General features: G+C 43.8%; 1 protein-coding gene across 2 annotated transcripts in view; it reads left to right on the top strand.

The window, feature by feature from the left end:
- AFF1 (ALF transcription elongation factor 1) overlaps positions 1-17,176 on the top strand; it is a 67,426-nt gene that overhangs the window by 6,459 nt on the left and 43,791 nt on the right. For both annotated transcript variants that reach the window (XM_077176992.1, XM_054633417.2), the window contains exon 2: positions 16,588-16,708. In XM_077176992.1, the coding sequence (XP_077033107.1) occupies positions 16,588-16,708 (121 nt within the window). The remainder of the gene's footprint in view (positions 1-16,587; positions 16,709-17,176) is intronic.

The following is a 17,176-nucleotide window of genomic DNA, read 5'->3' as shown; positions in this document are numbered from 1 at the left end:
CACAGCTCAGAAACTCTCTCTCCTAACTGGTATGCAGCTATTTCTCAATACTCCTCTCCCCCTGTAGGCTATTTTGGAAAAATCATCCTAATCTGAAGGCAGGGAATATTCTGGCAGTTTAGAAGTGCTTTGATGACATTCTTCTCTTTTCCCTGTCCCCAAAACCCTCGGCAGAACAAGCTGTTCTAGGAAAAGTTGTTTTCCTGATGTCAGTAAACCTGTGGCTCTGCTGAGAACAGGCTGTCAGTCTAGAGACCTTTTTCTTCTTAGCTTTACTAAAATAACACATGCTAACAGAAAGAGAGCCTGTGGTCTGTCCCTCTCTGCTGCAGAGCAGGGAGCTTTGCTTGGATTTTTAGCAGACTCCCTTAGAATTGCCACTACCTGGAAGCTGCCATGTGTGTCTGTCTGTCTGTCACTGCAGACCTTCTTTACTGTGAAAAGTGCTGGCACAGCTGAAAGGCAGCAAGTGCACTGCAGAGGTGAGATAACTGTGTTGGCCCAAGTGTGAGCTCCATGATACTGGTGAAGGAGGCTGCTTTTTCTGGCATATGGCTTTTGGGAGGATGGCTGTGAGATGGTGGGTGCAAGCAGTGCTGGCCAAAGAGCTCTTTAGTACCACTGTGTCTCCCTTCTTTGCTGAGACTCTGCAGGTCCCTTGCAGCAGAGTGCTCAGCTTTATCCAGCAGTTAGCTTTTAATTGGTCATTGGTTTGATTTTTGGGTTTCTGATTTAATGCATGACATTCTGTAACTTTCATTCTGGAAGCAAGATGAACAAGTGTCTTAATATTTAAAGGGAATGTGATCACTTTGCTGAGGTTTTGGAACACTGTAGGTGATCTTTATCTGTTTGCAAACCCTTATCCATTTTACATGGACTGGCTTCAGCAAACTAATAATAGGCTCTCTTTGCTTAGCTGGGTTTGTGGCCCTCCATAGAGGGAATGCCTGCTTCTGTGTAATGCACTACAGGGGTAAAAAAACTACTAGTCCTAGAGCATAGGAACATTCTCTGCAACCACCCATATTGGGGAGAGAGAAAAATAGGTAAAATCATGTGCTGTTCTTTGAGAAGGTCTAATCTGCTTTTAGAAACACTGTAATAATGAGAACTATTATTTGGAGACCTGGGGTACTTCTGCCATTGCAGAAGTTGACTTGTACAATGAGGAATTGAGAACAATAGACCTAAATAACTTCCTAAATTGGCTGGGAAAATTCAGTAACTCAGTGTTTTACATATGAAAAAAGGCTTGGTCATTTAGTGAATTAAGTGGCACAAAGCTTTCCCTTGCAGCTCTCTATTTATTTGTAATCAAAATTAAGAGTTTAGCCAAGGATGGGAGAAGAAAAAACATTAGCAGCTTCAGTCTAGAATTTTCCTCTGAAGATGCCTTTAACTATTTGCTGTTGTTCCCTCCTCCTTCCAAACCAGTTCCAAGCTCTTAGTGGGCAGGTGGGATGACTTCAGCCTTGGTTTTGGTTCCAAGTGAGCCAGCCCCCAGGTGGAGTTTCTGTACCTACCTGAGCATGTCACTGATGAGTATTGCTGTTGTTTGGTGCCATGGTGCACTGACAGTGCAGCTCTGCGCAAGTGGGACCACAGTGGAGTAAAACAGATGGATGAAATTGCCAGTCTGCAGAAATTGATAACATTAAAACTTGGCTCCCAAGCTGGTTCTTCCATTACTTAAACATGTGAATCGGTCTGGTTCTTAATGATTTGGAAAGGGTGTTTTCTTTCCAAGTCAGTTAAGTAAACTGGATGAACTGACTGGCAGTAAATAGGTTTGTTTCATTACACATCCCTTTTCCTGCATGTTTGGAGGGACAGACAGAATTTATGTGAAGGGAACCTATTGCTGTTTCTTCCTCTTGCAATATAGACAGCTGATGTAGCGTGGCACTGTGTTTCACAGCCAGAAGCTCCTTCTGTACTTCTTGAATAAATGAAAGCAGTTTGTAATTATTGCACAATCTGGTAATTGCAACCAAAACCTTCTTGGGATCTGGTTTGGCAACTGTATTGGTGTGTGTTGATGTTGTTTTGCTATTTGAACAACTTGTGAGAGAATTTATTGTGAAAACTGAGGAGCTGTGCATATTAAACAAACCCTACCAAAACACCCCAAATCAAAGAAGACGATGACCATACACACACACAACCCCCATCCTGTAATGCTTATAAACCCAGATGCAGTCTGGGTTAATTTTTAAATCTAATGAACATTTAGTTGACATTCTGTCCTTTAGGCTGAACATTGGCCAAATACAGTGGTTTCAGTTCTTAGCTAGAACTGACTTTGGTATCTGTGCTGTACTTAGTTATAAAGAGACAGGTATGGAGCTCACCGTGTCTCAGCCAGGGGTCCTGTGTTCAGTACTGTTTCCACTCAACTCCCTTAACAGTGCTTATTCCTGTAACTTTCTGATTTGGCTGTCATTTGTGCCAGTCAAGATGGTAGAAATAGGAGAAAAGGTCCTATTTTCAACTATAGCAGGAGAAAACATCAAAATCCTGTTTGAAAATATCCCCCCGTCCCCATGGAAAAGTCTGATGGAAATGCCATGTAAAAGAAGGTACTGTGAAGAAAACTCTCTTCTGTGTCCCATCCCCATCTTCTGGGCTATTTCTTCTTCCCTTCCCTGTTCCTTTGTTCATCGATTAAATATCAAGTTAATGGTTTCCTTTTGTAAAAATTGCTTCCTTGAAAATAGGCCATCTCCTCCCTCTCAGTCTAATGACGGAAAAGTACAGATGATATTGATATAAGCTGTGTTTACTTTAATGTAACAACTTGAAAGGCTGTTTGTGTACAGTAATCTGCCAAGTGAATAATGGTTTGGTTTTATTTGTTCAATATTTCTTTCTTTCCCCTAGAGAGGGGGAGGTCTGAACAACCAGTAGCAGTTGCTGAGGTTAATAAGATACATTTAAAAGGTCTTTAATTAAGCCATGCAGTTTTCTTAGAAGGCCCTTGAACTATTCTTTCACCCCTTCCTCTTCTGTTTCATGTGGGTGAGTGCAAACGAGATGGGAGTGCAAGGGAGGTTCAGGCACTGACTGGATACAGATCTAGGATCTTGCTTACACACAGCTGAGTCTCAATGGAAAGTAGGAAACCAGAGGAGGATTGAAATGGTTTGTGTGAGTTCAGCTGGCCAAGGGTGTGCTGAAAGCTGAGGCAGTGGTGAGAATTGATGTGCCAGGGCTCAGCAGGGTGAACACACAAGGTGTTGTTACAGCTGCTGCTCCAAATTTTATTGGTTCCTCTGGGTTTTTCTGTGCTGTCCTCATCTGGGGCCAAATTGTAGCCTTCAGCTTGTGCACTGGGTTCCAGCTGATCTACCTCTTCCATATCTTTTGAGAAACTTCAACTGTGTATTATAAGGCAATGTTGTACTTTAGTGAAAAGAGGAATCTATGCTACTATCTAATTTTCTAGTTTCCTTTGGCTTTTAAGTTTTCAAGTCCACTTCAAAAGGGTGTTCCTGGTAAAGAGCTCTGCTTGAGCTTGTGCTCAAAAAGAATTCTTGACCTGGAGCTTTTACACAGAGAATGGGTTTTGCATGTGTATAAGCAAGTGCTCAAAATGGATTCCTGATTCACAGCTTGAAACTGAGGAGTGACAGAAAAAGAGATGTAGAAAAGGGAGGGATATTAACCTTACAATTTCCTGTGTTCTTTCCCTGTTGTATGCATTACTACAAGCTCCACATTTCTAAGCAGGGCTGTTAAGTGAAAAAATGTGGAGTTAAGGCACAATTTGCTAGTTGGGAAGGATTCTAAGAGCTGTTCTGAGGATTAATGGAAGTTTCAAGAAGAACAGAAAAATGCGTAAACAGTGAGACTCTTTCCTTACTCCCTTTTTTCAAGTGGCTTCCAGAAATATTTGCGGCAAGTTTTGCTTTGCAGAATTTTACTCTTTTTTCAGCCCATGTTTACTCACTGTTGTAACCAAGAAATTGGGCAAGATGGAAAAGTTACTGAATGTGTTAAAAAGTGTGTGTGGAGAATGTTATCCCATGGTTCCAAATTACTATGATCAACTTGCATTTTCTTGAAAATACCTAGCTTTCTACAGCTGGCTTGGCTGGATGTTACCTGGGTTATGTAAGGTGCCAGGTGCTGTTGGGGGTGTTACTCATTGTGTTTGTGGATGTTTCATGAATGACTTTCAGGGCCAGCGAGAGAGCACAGAGATGAAGCAATCCTGAGTCAGCGCATCCCTGCGACGCTGCGGGAAGCTGGCTGCTGGGACACTGGTTGTTCAAGGGGCTTTCTGTGCTTGGCACTGAGTGTAGCTCTGGGCAGACACTCAGGGGGTGAGGAAAAGTCCAGCAGCCTGCATGTAAGGATGGAAAACCTTCTGCAGGAGGTCGGTGCAGTGGTTCCTGTAGGGCATCTGCTCTGTCCCTCGGTGAGCAGAGCACAGACCTCCTGCTTCATCCTGAGGGCCGGGAGTGGCTGTTGTTGGGATCATGTGTGGGAGGGCAGGGATGAGGAACCCCAGGGAGAGGCAGTGCTTATTCATTCTCCTTGCAAGTCTGTTGCCACCATGGTGTTGAGGACAGGAACTCATTGGCTGCTGCCATGAAAATAGTCGTAAGGGCAGAGGCTTGGAAGGGCCTTATCAGAGAGGGTGGTTTATTCCCTGGAAGTGCCCTCAGTCACCACTGAGTGAACAGAATGCTGGATGTGCCTGGTGAAACTCCTCACGTGTATTTCTGAGGCATTTTGGTGGGATTTTCCAGCCTTGGTCTCAAGCTTGGTGTGAAATCGCCACAGTCATTGCCTGGGCAGATGTGACTTCCTTTGGCTCTCAGGTTTTGCTCCTTGAAGAAGTGGTCAGTTTTTATGGAAGTAGAACTTCCTTGACAGTTTTGCTCTGCTCTTAGAGGTACAAGAGATGATGCTGTGTTTACAGAGGAATGCACCCACTCACAGGTGTCTGGCCAGGAACTCTTTCCCCAGTTCCACCCAATCTCTTGGCAGCAATCACTCCCCCAACTCCTGATGCCACACTGGCCCATCTGCAGTTGTGCTGCCTGTCCTCTCCCTGGTTTTGGGATCCTGCCTAAGAGGAGGGTCTCTGTGGATCCATGAGCCCCTCCTGCCCATCCTGGGCTGCTTCACCAGACTCTGCCTGACAGGCATCAGCTTGTGAGGCTCCTGCTGTTGCATGAAGTTGTTTGCTCAATTGTTTAACAAAGTGCTTTTCATGGAAACATAAAACTGGATAGAAATACAAAGCCTAATGGAATAATCTCTTAATTGCAGTGCTGTATGTAAATGACTTTTCAGCACATGATTACTGTACTTCCAGGGGGAACAGCAAGGAGGAAAGAATATTGAATGAAAGACACTAAACGCTTCAGCTGCTAAGAATGATGATTTATTGCCAATCTGAGCATCGGGCTAAGCAGGGCAAATAAACTGACAATAGTAAGTGCTTTTGGAGGTAGAAATTGCCTCATTCAGGGTATTCACTGTGTGCAACATGTAAATTCTACCAGGATAAAAGCACAAAGAGTGATTAATTAATAGTGGCAAGATACTCATGCATGCAGTGTCCTTAGGCAACCCAGAAAAAGTATTAATCAGCACATTGCCCAATTATTGGCAGATAACTCCTGGTATGTAGTAGTTTGCTACTTCAGCTAGAAAATACATTGTCCCTCTGCCTCCCTGTAAAAATCATGGGGTTGCTGTGTTATGTGGTTCACAAAAAATACCTCATATTTTTAGGCAGCCAAGGAGATGTGCTCAGAGGCACATTGACATTATCATGTCAATGATAATGCCTTTCAAGATACAGTAGTCCTTAGAGAAGCTGTGTCCATCCTTCAGATGTCTCACCTAGGTTAGGCAGCAGCAGGTGAAACAACTCTTAGGTGGGTGTTGAGCTGGCTGGATGTGGTGTACAGCTGTGTGCTTTCCAGAATAGGGCATGGTTAGCAGGGAGCACGTTCTCCAGGAGCACTCAGGTGCTGCTCAGGGAGGCGAGGTAAGTGCTTTGGAATTGGCCTCGCTGGTTCCCAGCAGCACTCCCCTTTCCCAAGGTGTAGTTCCTTGTACAGGTAGTTCCTGGATTCCCAGTGCTGCCTTAGGCAAGGATGCCTGACTTCACCTGCCTGCAGAAGCCCCTGTGCTGCTCAAGCATTTCCTGGCACGTCTGGGACACGCCCGGTGCCCGCTGGGCTCTGCCAGGCGCACACAGATGCAGACCCAGCACCAGGCCTGCAGCAGGCAGCTCAGAGATTTCCAGTGTTTGCAGTGGCCTCGGCAGTGCCAGAGCCGTGCTGCTGTCCCGTGGGAACAGGAGCTGGCTGTTGATTTGGTGTGAGCCAGAGGGTGATGTTCCCACTGCCTGCATGCAAGTGTGGCTAATGATGCTGGAGCTGAGCACTTGCCTGCTTCCAGCACCAAGGGAAAATAGGTGCTTTTTAAACAGAGGTGCAGGTGATGTGGTGACAATGTGGCTTGTGTTTGGTTTGGTTTGGGTTTTTTGTTTTGAATTGGAAAAGCAGAAATATGTTGAATAATTTTGTACAGAATTGAAGTGGGAGAGTATTTGTATCCAGTTTATTATTATTCTTTAAAGGGATAGCTTTTTGTAGTTGCTAAAAGTAACAGCTTATGTAAACGTTCTTAAAAAGCAGGAAAAAGGAAAGATAAAATAATTCAGAGTGTATTTTGGAGGGGTATGTGCTTTGCAGTGTGCATTAGGCATGCATCAGTACCTGCTTAATGCACCCTGTCTTGGATTATTGCTCTTGCTTAGATTGAACACTTGCCAAGTTCTTTCAGAATGACAATGAGCTGCTTTGTTCAGGCTGATGATTCGATTGCAGTTTGAAACTCCAGCACAGAGAGGTAGTCAGCTACAGAGCATGTGCACCTCTTAATAAAATGGAAAAAAAGATACAAACCATAGGAAAGTTAGCAGGCCCTTCTGTGTATAGATGAAAAAAAATTAGAAAAACTTCTGGAATAATTAGAATCTGGCAGAGAATGCAGGAAAGGTTTTTAAATAGGCTTTTCAGCATATAAACAGATCTTTTCAACAAACATTGCTAATCTCGTTATGCTTCTACGTAGTCCTTGCTATGCAGATAAGACTTGTCCAACCTGTTACTTGGTACATGCTGTTATGTAAGTGAAAAACTCAAAAGGATAGGAAACCTTTCTTTCATGCATGATGTGTTTGCTGCGAATTCCTATGAAAGTATGAAAGAATTCATCTCTTTCATATTTTTAAACTTTTCTTAATCTCAATTTAGTTACAGTACTATCATGTTCTTAGCATGTTAGATTTGATTTACTCAGTTGTTTGGGAAGGATTTACAGTAAGAATGTTTCACAAGACATTGCTCTTGTGTTTAATAGGTTGCAGGGGATTAAAGATTCAGGAGGCAGAGTTGCACATATCCATATTTCTGAGACAGTTTCAAATGCTCATATTTGCAGGTTTTGCTTTTGATATGTCTCACAGCAAATTAAACCACTGATAGCATTTGATGTGGAGCTAATTCTTTGAACAGCTTCAGGTTTGCAGTCGGGAAAGGAGCAAGTTCTCAGGCTGATGTTACATTTTACACACTGGGCTTTGAGCTGCATTGAGCTGTCAGCTCCAGGAGCCTGTGTTGTCTCTCGGCTGGGATGGTCACAGAGGGAAGAAAGGAGGACCCTTTGGACTGCGCAGGAAATCTGAGGTGAAAGGCTCTTGGGCTCTGCAGAGGTCTCACTGCCAGCCCTTTCAAGCTGTCTGACAGCATTTACAAGAAGCTGGATGAAGTCAGCTCTTTAAGAAACGGGGGTTTGGGGATGGCTGAAGGGAGCCAAGCTAAGCTGAGCTGTGTGTGAAGCGAGAATGTGGCAGTATGTGTAGGTTGTGGCGCCTGTGGGCCACATGCAGCTCCTATTCCATCAGTCACTCTGCCTTGTCAGAGCATGGACAAGGTCAGCTGATAGCAGGCTCCTGGAGAAAAACCAGTGATATATTCACTTGGCCAGATGTGCAGGGATGTGGGGAGAAGTGTTGTGTGAGAAGGGATTTAAAATGCACACCCATGAAGCAGCTGCTCACTAAACATTTCAGGTTTTCTTCTACAAACTGTGTATCTTGTTGAAATTCTTTTTTTACTGTGGTGGAGAACAGTCATGTTGGGATTTTTTTAGTAGCATTTAGGAAATTCTATAAAATCAATGAACAATAGGCATGTCCACTTGAATAATTTTAATGTAGTCCTAAAATAGAATATTTACTGCTTTTGACTTCCTGCACATGCAGTAAGCATTTCAGTATCCTCTCAAAGAGCTAAGGTAGTAAAATAGATTGTAAGATTTCAATCTTTGACTTAACTTGAAAAATTATTTGACATAGAAAATTAAACATTAATTTTCTGAAATTTAACCACTGCTATCGCCTGGATTGTTATTTTTCTTTTTTTTACATTGCTGTAACTTGCTTTTTATCTTAAGGCCTTTTAGCTGAGAGTTCTTTCAAAGCTTTATCATTTTTATGAGGATACTGGAGAAACTGTAACTGGGTTGGAGGGGACCATTGGTCTTTGCTTGACTGAATATTTCTGTGCTACATGAGGAATAAAATATTTGGATATCGGGTGGGAAGAAACAGTAGGTCTCAGCAAGCATGGCTTAATTTCCTATAACCACTAGGGTGGAAATATGTGTGAACCAAAATGTTGCAATTGTGTGAAAAAATGAATTTAAATAGGTCTGGGAAATTAATATGAACGGTAAAAATGCTTTTTGTTGATCCCTTAATTATTTGGTTCCTTTTCAGATAGTACTAGTTTGCAACAGCCTTTTTACCTAGTTTCTCATGGTTTGCCAGTAAAGAACATTGTTTTAGAGCATTTAAAGAAATAGAAACCTAATTTCATTTTTGTATTCTGCTTTCTGTGCATTACTACTGCAAACACAGTTCTCTTGCTGCCTTTAAATCTATTGATTTTATTGAACAACAAGAACAGCAAAAAAGGTATTTCAAGGCAAAAGCAAATTAACAGGTAGGATAGGTTTTATGTAAGGTAGAATGTAGGTTGTACCCTATGCATTTTCCCAGGCAAGCCTCCGGCAGTTCATCCCAGGTGCTGGATTTCTGCCATTGAGATGAGGAATTCAGAGGCAGATGGGTACAGTGGGAGATTTCATGCACCACTTCACTGAAGAAAGCCTTCAGACTGCTCGGGCAGCAGCTGATAACCACTTCTGACTATTCAAGTGTGCCTTGTCAGCGTTAGAGACACTGATATTTTGCTACTGGTGGGTGAGTTAATAAAATATCACCATCCTGCTGCTGTTTCCACTGGGGAACACCTTCTCCCCGTGCTGGGCAGTTGTGCACACGTGTACATACATGCTCTGAAAGGATTGCTGCTCACCATGTGCTGGTTACCCTGCTCCTGTGCTCAGGCAGCTGATTGAAAGAGCCCTGCCAGAAAGATTTGGCTTAGAGATAACAACTGAAACCGGGCGCTGAAGTGCAGAGTGCTGGAGGATCTGGCCAGGCTTAACAAAACTTGAGATTTGGCATTCTTCTACCGATTTTACTTCAGTCACGTAATTTTCCTGAGCTGGAGTTTGTAAGACAATGAGTTAAATTTGTTTACATCTCTCAGGCTGACTTAAACAATCAGGAGAAATGCATGATGTTTTTTATTGTAAGTGACATGTAGGTAATCAAGAGGAAGAAGCACTTTGGGAGGGAGTAATGCTGCAGGGCAGTCCATTGCCAAGTAGTGAGAGGTGTTCCAGGTGCTGTTGATCCTGGTGGAGAGCAGAACGTGTCTCAGCAGAAGCTGAGTCTCTAATGGGTCTATTCAACTTAATTTTTCTTGCTGCCTGCCTACTACCTGAACACTGCCTTAATCCAAATTGCCCCCGTGCTGCTCTGACATGGCCACGTGTGAGTTCAAGTCTACACGCTCAGTTCACGGCACTTGCCAAGTGCTTTACCTCCGTTTTCATTAAGGGAGAACTCCAGCTCGCAGCAAACTCCAGGTGCTGCAGAGGCAGGGAAGGTGCCTGGAACAGTTGTGCAACAGCGGCTGGGACACAGGGCTGGTGACCCTGCTGTGCCAGCATCCTGCGCTTGCCCTCTGGCAAGTCGGGAATAATGCCAGGTTGCATTTTGTGGATGAGAGACTCCGTGACTGCAGCTGGCTTTTAAATCCATAAAAATGGGAAAAGGTCACTTCTGAGAAAATCGTGGGTGAGTCAAAGTCCTCTCTCGGTTGGAGCAGGATCTGCTCGGCAGGGAATGCCGATTCTCCGTGGAAGCGGATTCTCAGACAAAGGCAGGATGTAGCAGGCTGTCAGAGGGATCTGGGTGTACCAGCTGAGCCTGACCAGATTGGCCCTGGCTCCTCTGCGGGAGGAGGCACTTGGGGCTGTGTGAAAATGTTTGCTCAGCTGTGCAACAGAGCACTGTAGATGAGTTAGAGGCAAACTGATGCTTCCCATTTTGCTACAGACAGTGAAGTTTAGAAAAACTTAATTTTCACTGTCACCTCTGCAAAATAAACCCATTGCGGCAGCTGTTATATCTGTATCCTGACAAAGGTAACTTTTTGATCCTTGCTGATGAGGTGACAAGAGACCTGGATGGGCTCCTCTTGCCTGCAAATGCTGCTCACTTGGAAATTCAGTCTTGTCACGGTTGGGTCACCTCAATCAAGGCTGCCTGGTGTGCAGCTGTGAGAGGGCTCTTAAAATCTGGGGAACTCGCCCTGGACTCGGATCCCATCCGAGGCTGCGCTTCTAGAGCTGCTCCTTCAGCTGCAGCCAAAGCGCCAGCAGCTTGGATTCTCTCTTGCACACCTGATCCCTGAAATAGCACCGGAGTTGCGGATCTTTACTCACCTAGCCACAAAGACACGCATGCCTTCGGGGCTGCATGGCAGTCAGAGCGCTCACGTGGCTGCAGGAAATCCTGGGATGTGTGCCTGAGCCTGCCGCGTACAGAACGCCTTGCACAGGAGAAGTGGTCAGGATTTTTCATTACACATACCCGGTGATTTAAATTTTTCACATTTCCTGCTTTGCCTGCCACATCCAGAACAAACAAAGCCTTAAATTCATCAACTCCTTGTCTGCTTTCCTTGTAATTACACTTCACACAATCACACCTTCTTAAAAGCCCTTCTAATATATTTGCATTTAAATGGAGAATGACAGCTTTCGTGTTCCCCGTCTAACTTATAATTAACACCTTTTCTGACTGTTCTATTAACGTCACCTACATGGGGAGAGGCTGAAAGCCTGGGTTACTTTAGAGACTTCATTTCTGCAGCAACACAAGTGCAGATGCTGCCTCTTGGTTTGCTCAGGTCTTCGGCTGTGGCACCATAGTTATGTGCTCTATAATTGTCACATTTTTTCAGATTTCCTAAGTTGCTGTTGTACGTGGCAGTTTATGACTAAATAATAGATTTTAAGAATTTCAGGGTGTGAGGGAAAGTCCAAGTCATAAACTTTTCACTTGTTTGCCTTTCTTGAGTAGGCACAAAAAAGGTTGTTACTGTCAGATATTTGCATCTTTTAACAAATCTGCTTTTTCCTCTTTTGAGACTTCAGTGGTTCCTGGACCAGAGGCTGAGAAATCTTGGGGTGTGTTTTTAAGTGCATAGCCATTTGCACTGGGGTTTAAGTTGAGTCTATGAAGGATCTGTCATGTTTGAAGAACATCTGAGAGTTCCCAGTTCCTGCAAAAGTCGCTGGGCGCTGCAGGGGCTCAGTTCTTAGGAAAAGATCAGGCTTACTCCTGGGAACTGCTTGATGATCAAAGGCCTATTGATGCTGAAAGGAAGCAAAAGCCTTTTAATGGCTGAGTAATGAATATAATTTTAAACTTGGCAACAGTGGGAGGAAACAAATAAGTCAGAATTTGAACCCAAAGATTACCATAGGAGAGGCTGAGTGAGAAGATGATTAATGTTACAAAAGTAGAACTTTTTTTTTTTTCTGGCAAAGGCCAACTTAGCTTCTACTTAAGCAAAGTGGCAGTTCCCTTCTGCCTGTTACAACATCCCAGCCTTCTCTGCTTCATTTTTTTTTTTTTTTGTGTAACCTAGAGCGTTATGTGTTTAAAACATAAAAAGAGGTGTATTCAGGATCATTATTCCATATGCTTTGAAGGAAAGGTTGCAGCAGTGCTGCATTTTCTTGGAACACATTTTTTGTCCAAAAATATTTGATGGGAGGTTTCTTACGGTCATTGTAGATAAACAGGTGGGCTGTGAGGCCTTGATCTCTTGCTCAGTGGGTCTGATACCCCTGTCAGTAAACAGGGCTGGATAGATGTGATGAGTTGAAGGAGCTAGAGGAAGCAAAATCTTGAAAAGCTAATTCCAATTCATATCACTTCAGTGTGAAGATATGTGTTTTTGGGATGCATGTACCAAAGCTGATTGATGATGATGATGCAGAAAATAATTGACTAACTGTACCATCTGTTGTACTTCTACCCTATGTTTTTCTCTTACCACTTGTGTGTGTTCAAACCGTATTTTCTGAGAAATAGTGTTTGATGTGAAACAGAACTTAAAAAGATTCAGCAAGTCACAGCTTGTCGATGTCTCCATAAAGGAAAGGAAGCAAAGGTTGGGACAGGGAGTTTTTGATGCTGTTTGGTATTAGCTGTAGTGTTGTCCTTCCATCTGCTTGTGTTGCACTCACTGTCAGGCTGTGTAGGTGATACCAGTGTGAGAGCTGAGCACAGCTGTGATGCTCAGGAGTTTTCTGTGCCATGACTTTATCCACGTTTCTTTTCAGGCTGATGAAAGAAACTGCATATTTAATCTTTGCAGATGTGATCTTGGCTCTATAAATTGTGGTAATTTTTCTGTGGAGATTTTGATAGGAACTGAGCCGGGGTGCTGCAGCAAGGCATTTTAATCTCCGTTTAATTGTTTTCAGGGATGATGTGTCTTACCTTAAGCAAAAATACGTCTCTCAATCATGATTAGCATTTTCTCACATTAAAGAAGAGTCAATGTTAATGACAAAACAGCTTAAATAAATTTGTATTTTCCTGCAGTTGTACTAAAATGAAATGTTGTGTTTCAGAGGAAGAGGGTTCTGCATGTTGAGAGGGAAGTGTTCTCTGTGTGTTTGCTTTTTAGCCTTTTTCCACATTCCTTCCTTGCTCCTGGATAAGTCCTTTTGGGAGCCAGTACTAGATCTTACTACAATTAAAGCAGATCTTTATTTTAATTTCATTTTCACTTGGAGAACACAGGGGACATAAGAGGCAGAATTTCTTCCTGCACCAGTCTATTTTTTGAAAATGTTGTCATGGTCTGGATTGTCACATATCAGCATTTGAACCTATGTAGTAAGGGCTGGCATGTCACTGAGAGCAGCTTCAGAGCACGTCGGCATTTTATGGCTTCTGTTACAGACCCAAGCCTGGATGATGCTGCGGATCAGGGCGTGTGCCTTGCTGAACTTCCTGAACCAAATCCCTTATTATGGGAGCCTTCACCTTGGGCTTCTTTGAGCCTAGCAGAATTCTACTGTTTCAGTCTGTATCAAAGCACTATTTGGGTTTTTTTTGGGGGTGATCTGTGCATGTATCCCCTAACTCCCAGGCTCCCTTGTGCTTGGTGTGGTGGTGCCAAGCCTCGAGGTTCAATTTCCCAAAGCATTTCTACAAGCCAGTAAGGAAGAGCTTGGGGGTGGTTTTGAGTTTTTTCTTGAGTTCTCATTCTAGGAGAATCTGAGTGTCAAAGCTGTGAGTCGGAAGAGGTTCCTGAAGAGCAGGAGTTGGGGTTCTCCCCGCAGTAGCAGGGCTGGGGCAGTTGGTGCACGAGGGGCGCCTTCCCGGAGCCTGGCAGACGGCGTCTCCGTGTGGGTTTCCTTGCTGGCGCCTGGCAGGACATGGAGACCTCCTCTCCTCTTGGCACAGGGCCACGCAGGGCCTGAGCTGACCGTGGTTCTCAGAGGCTTTCTGCCTGGCTTCCTGACACTTGACCTTAGGGAGCTGCCCTGTGGCTTACAGCATAGCCCAGCTTTTCAAAAGGTTTTCGTGACACCTATATGATAAAATAGAATGGGAAGGGGTTTTAGCTCTTGTCTTCAGGCAGTTTAAGGTCTTGTCTGCAGCTTAGAGAAGGGCAGGCTGCTGCTGTCAACTGAATTATTAAATGAGTAGCTACATAGTGTTTTTCCCCTTATCCTTCTGCTTTTGAAACTGTAGCTCCTTCTGTTCAATGAAGCTGGAGGAAAACTCAGAATGAAAATTACATTGACCCGATTCAGACAGGGAGGCAGAGGGTGGGTGGTGATGCCGAGCAGCAAAGGGGAGGGGAGTGACCCCTGGCCTGGCTGCAAGGGCAGTGGCTGTGCATGGCCAGCACAGTACCCCGTGAGGGTATTGAAGGCTGAGCAGTGCCCGGTGCTCCTGTACCTGTGTGAGCACCCCTGTCTGCTGGGAGGGTCCTGAGCAGGCACCTTTGTCTCCTCTTAAACCTTCAGGAACTGGCACCATGGCAGATAGGCAGTGTCCCTGCCCTTCCCCTCTACCCCCCCCTCCGCACTCTTTAGAAAGAATTTATTGCTGGGAAGAGAGCTTGGGGTCAAGGAAGGTTCAGGAGAAGAAAAGGCCTTTAGAGGTATTACAGCTGCTGTCTTTGCAGTAAGCAGCACATAAGTTGCTTTACATTCAGTGTCAGGGTACATATAGGAAACATAGCTGCTTCTCATCATAAATATTATTGTTGTGAGAGACTCAAGTGGTTTAGGGTTTTCCTTTTGTTTGAATGTAATCAGAACCTCTGAGCAAAACAACTTGATTACTAGAGTTTGGGTGCTTGCCAGCCTAGAAATAGAAGGACATCCGTAATCCACATGGATGTAAGCACAGTATTTTAGTAAAAAGCAATTTTCAGGGTCATAATATGTGACCTGCCTTTTTGTGAAACACATTCACTTAAAAAAAATAATTTGCAAGCATACCATTTTAGATAGTAAATCTAGCCAATATTGCTTCTAGTTTGCCTTATAATTTTTCCTAAGTTTTGTGTTTTGCAGTTGGTTTTTCCCACACCTGACTGGACAAAGCTTTTCTGGCACACACAGTGCAACTGCCCAACTAACTGCTTACAGATAGGAAATTGCTGACATGCAAAATTACATCAGATGTACAGGGGAAATGGTTCTATTGTAAGGTTTATTACAGAGGGATTGTATGTATTTACTGAAGCAGTGGCCAGTGATTCCTGCTTTCTTCTTTTTTCTTTTATGAACGTTTAAAATTGTTTGTAGGAGTAGGGTACATAGCTACTACTGAACACTTCTGTTTTGCTATATTTGGAAACAGTTTGACACTAGCAAAGTTGGAAACTATGCTAAACGTGCACAGTCTAACCCCTGAATATGTTTTTCTGCCTTAGTGGTACAAGTACATCCTTACTGCAGTTCCGTATATAGAAATTTGCCATCTGTCAGCATCATTTTCCAGAGCTCCCACTGAATCAGGAAACCCCCTCTGCAGCAGTCAGACCTTTTGGTTAACTGCTACAGCAAAGCCAGTCCTCTGCCTCTCCTCTAGGGATGATTAAACTTTCAGAGGGTGGTTATTGGTGTAGGATTTGGGAAGATGTCACTGGTGGGGTCGACAAGGCTTGCAAAGTGGGCACTTGAGAATTTGCGAGTATGAAGAAGAATATAGGAATTGTATGTATACAGTAGACTGTGCAGTAGGGTAGAAATAGGGCAGGAGAGAGATAGCTGCATGCTTTTCCTTCCCCAATGTCTATAAAGATTAGAGTAAGAGATTCCCTTGTTTTGCAGTAGAATTTCACAGGCAAGGTGTAGTTTAAAGGATCTGGCTTTCTGTGAAGTCTTTCTGCTGTGCATGTGACACAGGTTTATTGGTGCTTTGGTGTGGGGCTGCTGGAGTTGAGTCCATGCAGATGTGGTTGAGGAGGAACAGGGGGATTTGACCTGGTGTTTTCTGAGTTTCTGAGACCTTTCTAAATATTTTTGTGTAATTGCTTTAAATGCAGCTGCTTGGGTTTCCTGGTGAGCAGCTTTCAAGCTTGTTTATTGCCAAGTAATGTTGTCTTGTTTTTTGTCAAGTAGGCAAAGTTTGTTCTTTGAAAGTGGCAACACCTTCAAAATAATGGATTCTCTTTTACTCCTGGGTAAAGAGTTGGGGTGGAAGTCTGAACAACAAGAATGTTAGTTTTTCACAGTTATTGTTGCAAATGGATTTGCCAGCTGGTGTGCTTGTCACCCCCACTGACTGCTCCTCAATTTGTTTCACAATGAAATGGATGGATAGCTTTTTCCTTCCCACTGTTCCTGAAGGATGGTATCAGGAGAAGAAATCACTGAGAAGGATGCATGTACCTTGTGTGCCACATTACTGTGTTGTGCAGGAAATTCTTGATGTAACTGATTTGTCAGCTGTAACCATCCCATAGATTTCAAAGTTGCTTTCATTTTGAATGTATGCCATTGTCTGAAACCAGGGTTTCTGCACAGAGTAGATACTTGTTGATAACACTGGTGGACCATGTTAATCATGCTTCCTTTCTCTCCTTCCTAAAGCTTGTGCAATGAGGACAGAAACTTGCTGCGGATTCGAGAGAAAGAGAGACGGAGTCAGGAGGTTCTGGAAGACAAAAAACAGTTCTCTGAGAAAACTCCCCTCTTTGCAGAACCCTACAAGGTAATGGGGGCTGGGAGGGGAAGAGAGGAGGAGAGAGGGCTGGGGTGAAAGAGAAAAGCTGTGGCTCTGCATAGACTTGAGCATAATAAATACAAACATAGCATCTTCCCATCTGCGTAATTTCAATTCCTCAGAGTAGGTACTTGAATCTCAGCTGGGTTGTGCAGAACCAGTATGGACTTTGGGCTGGCCTCCTGTAGTTTGAGGGAAGGTGCTCAGGAGTAGCTTGGCTGCCTGTCTGTCTGCAGCTGTGGGTGTAACAAATGAATCTGATGTTAACACTCCTGGAGGCTGCAGGTGCACCAAGCTTGGCTTGATAGTGGCTCAAGCAGTCCCATCTGCTTTGCAGAGATTTGCAGGATCAAGATGAGCTTACCTAACCTGACTCATGGTGATGTGTGGTGATTAAGTTAAGATCCTGAAGAATGTCTCTTCCTGAGCTGGATCTCTTGGGGGGCTTTTGAAATG

This window comes from Agelaius phoeniceus, chromosome 4, assembly GCF_051311805.1.
Source record: "Agelaius phoeniceus isolate bAgePho1 chromosome 4, bAgePho1.hap1, whole genome shotgun sequence".
Taxonomy (NCBI): Eukaryota; Metazoa; Chordata; class Aves; order Passeriformes; family Icteridae; genus Agelaius; species Agelaius phoeniceus.
The sequence above is the reverse complement of the archived record's forward strand: the minus strand, read 5'-3'. Positions and strand labels throughout refer to the sequence as shown.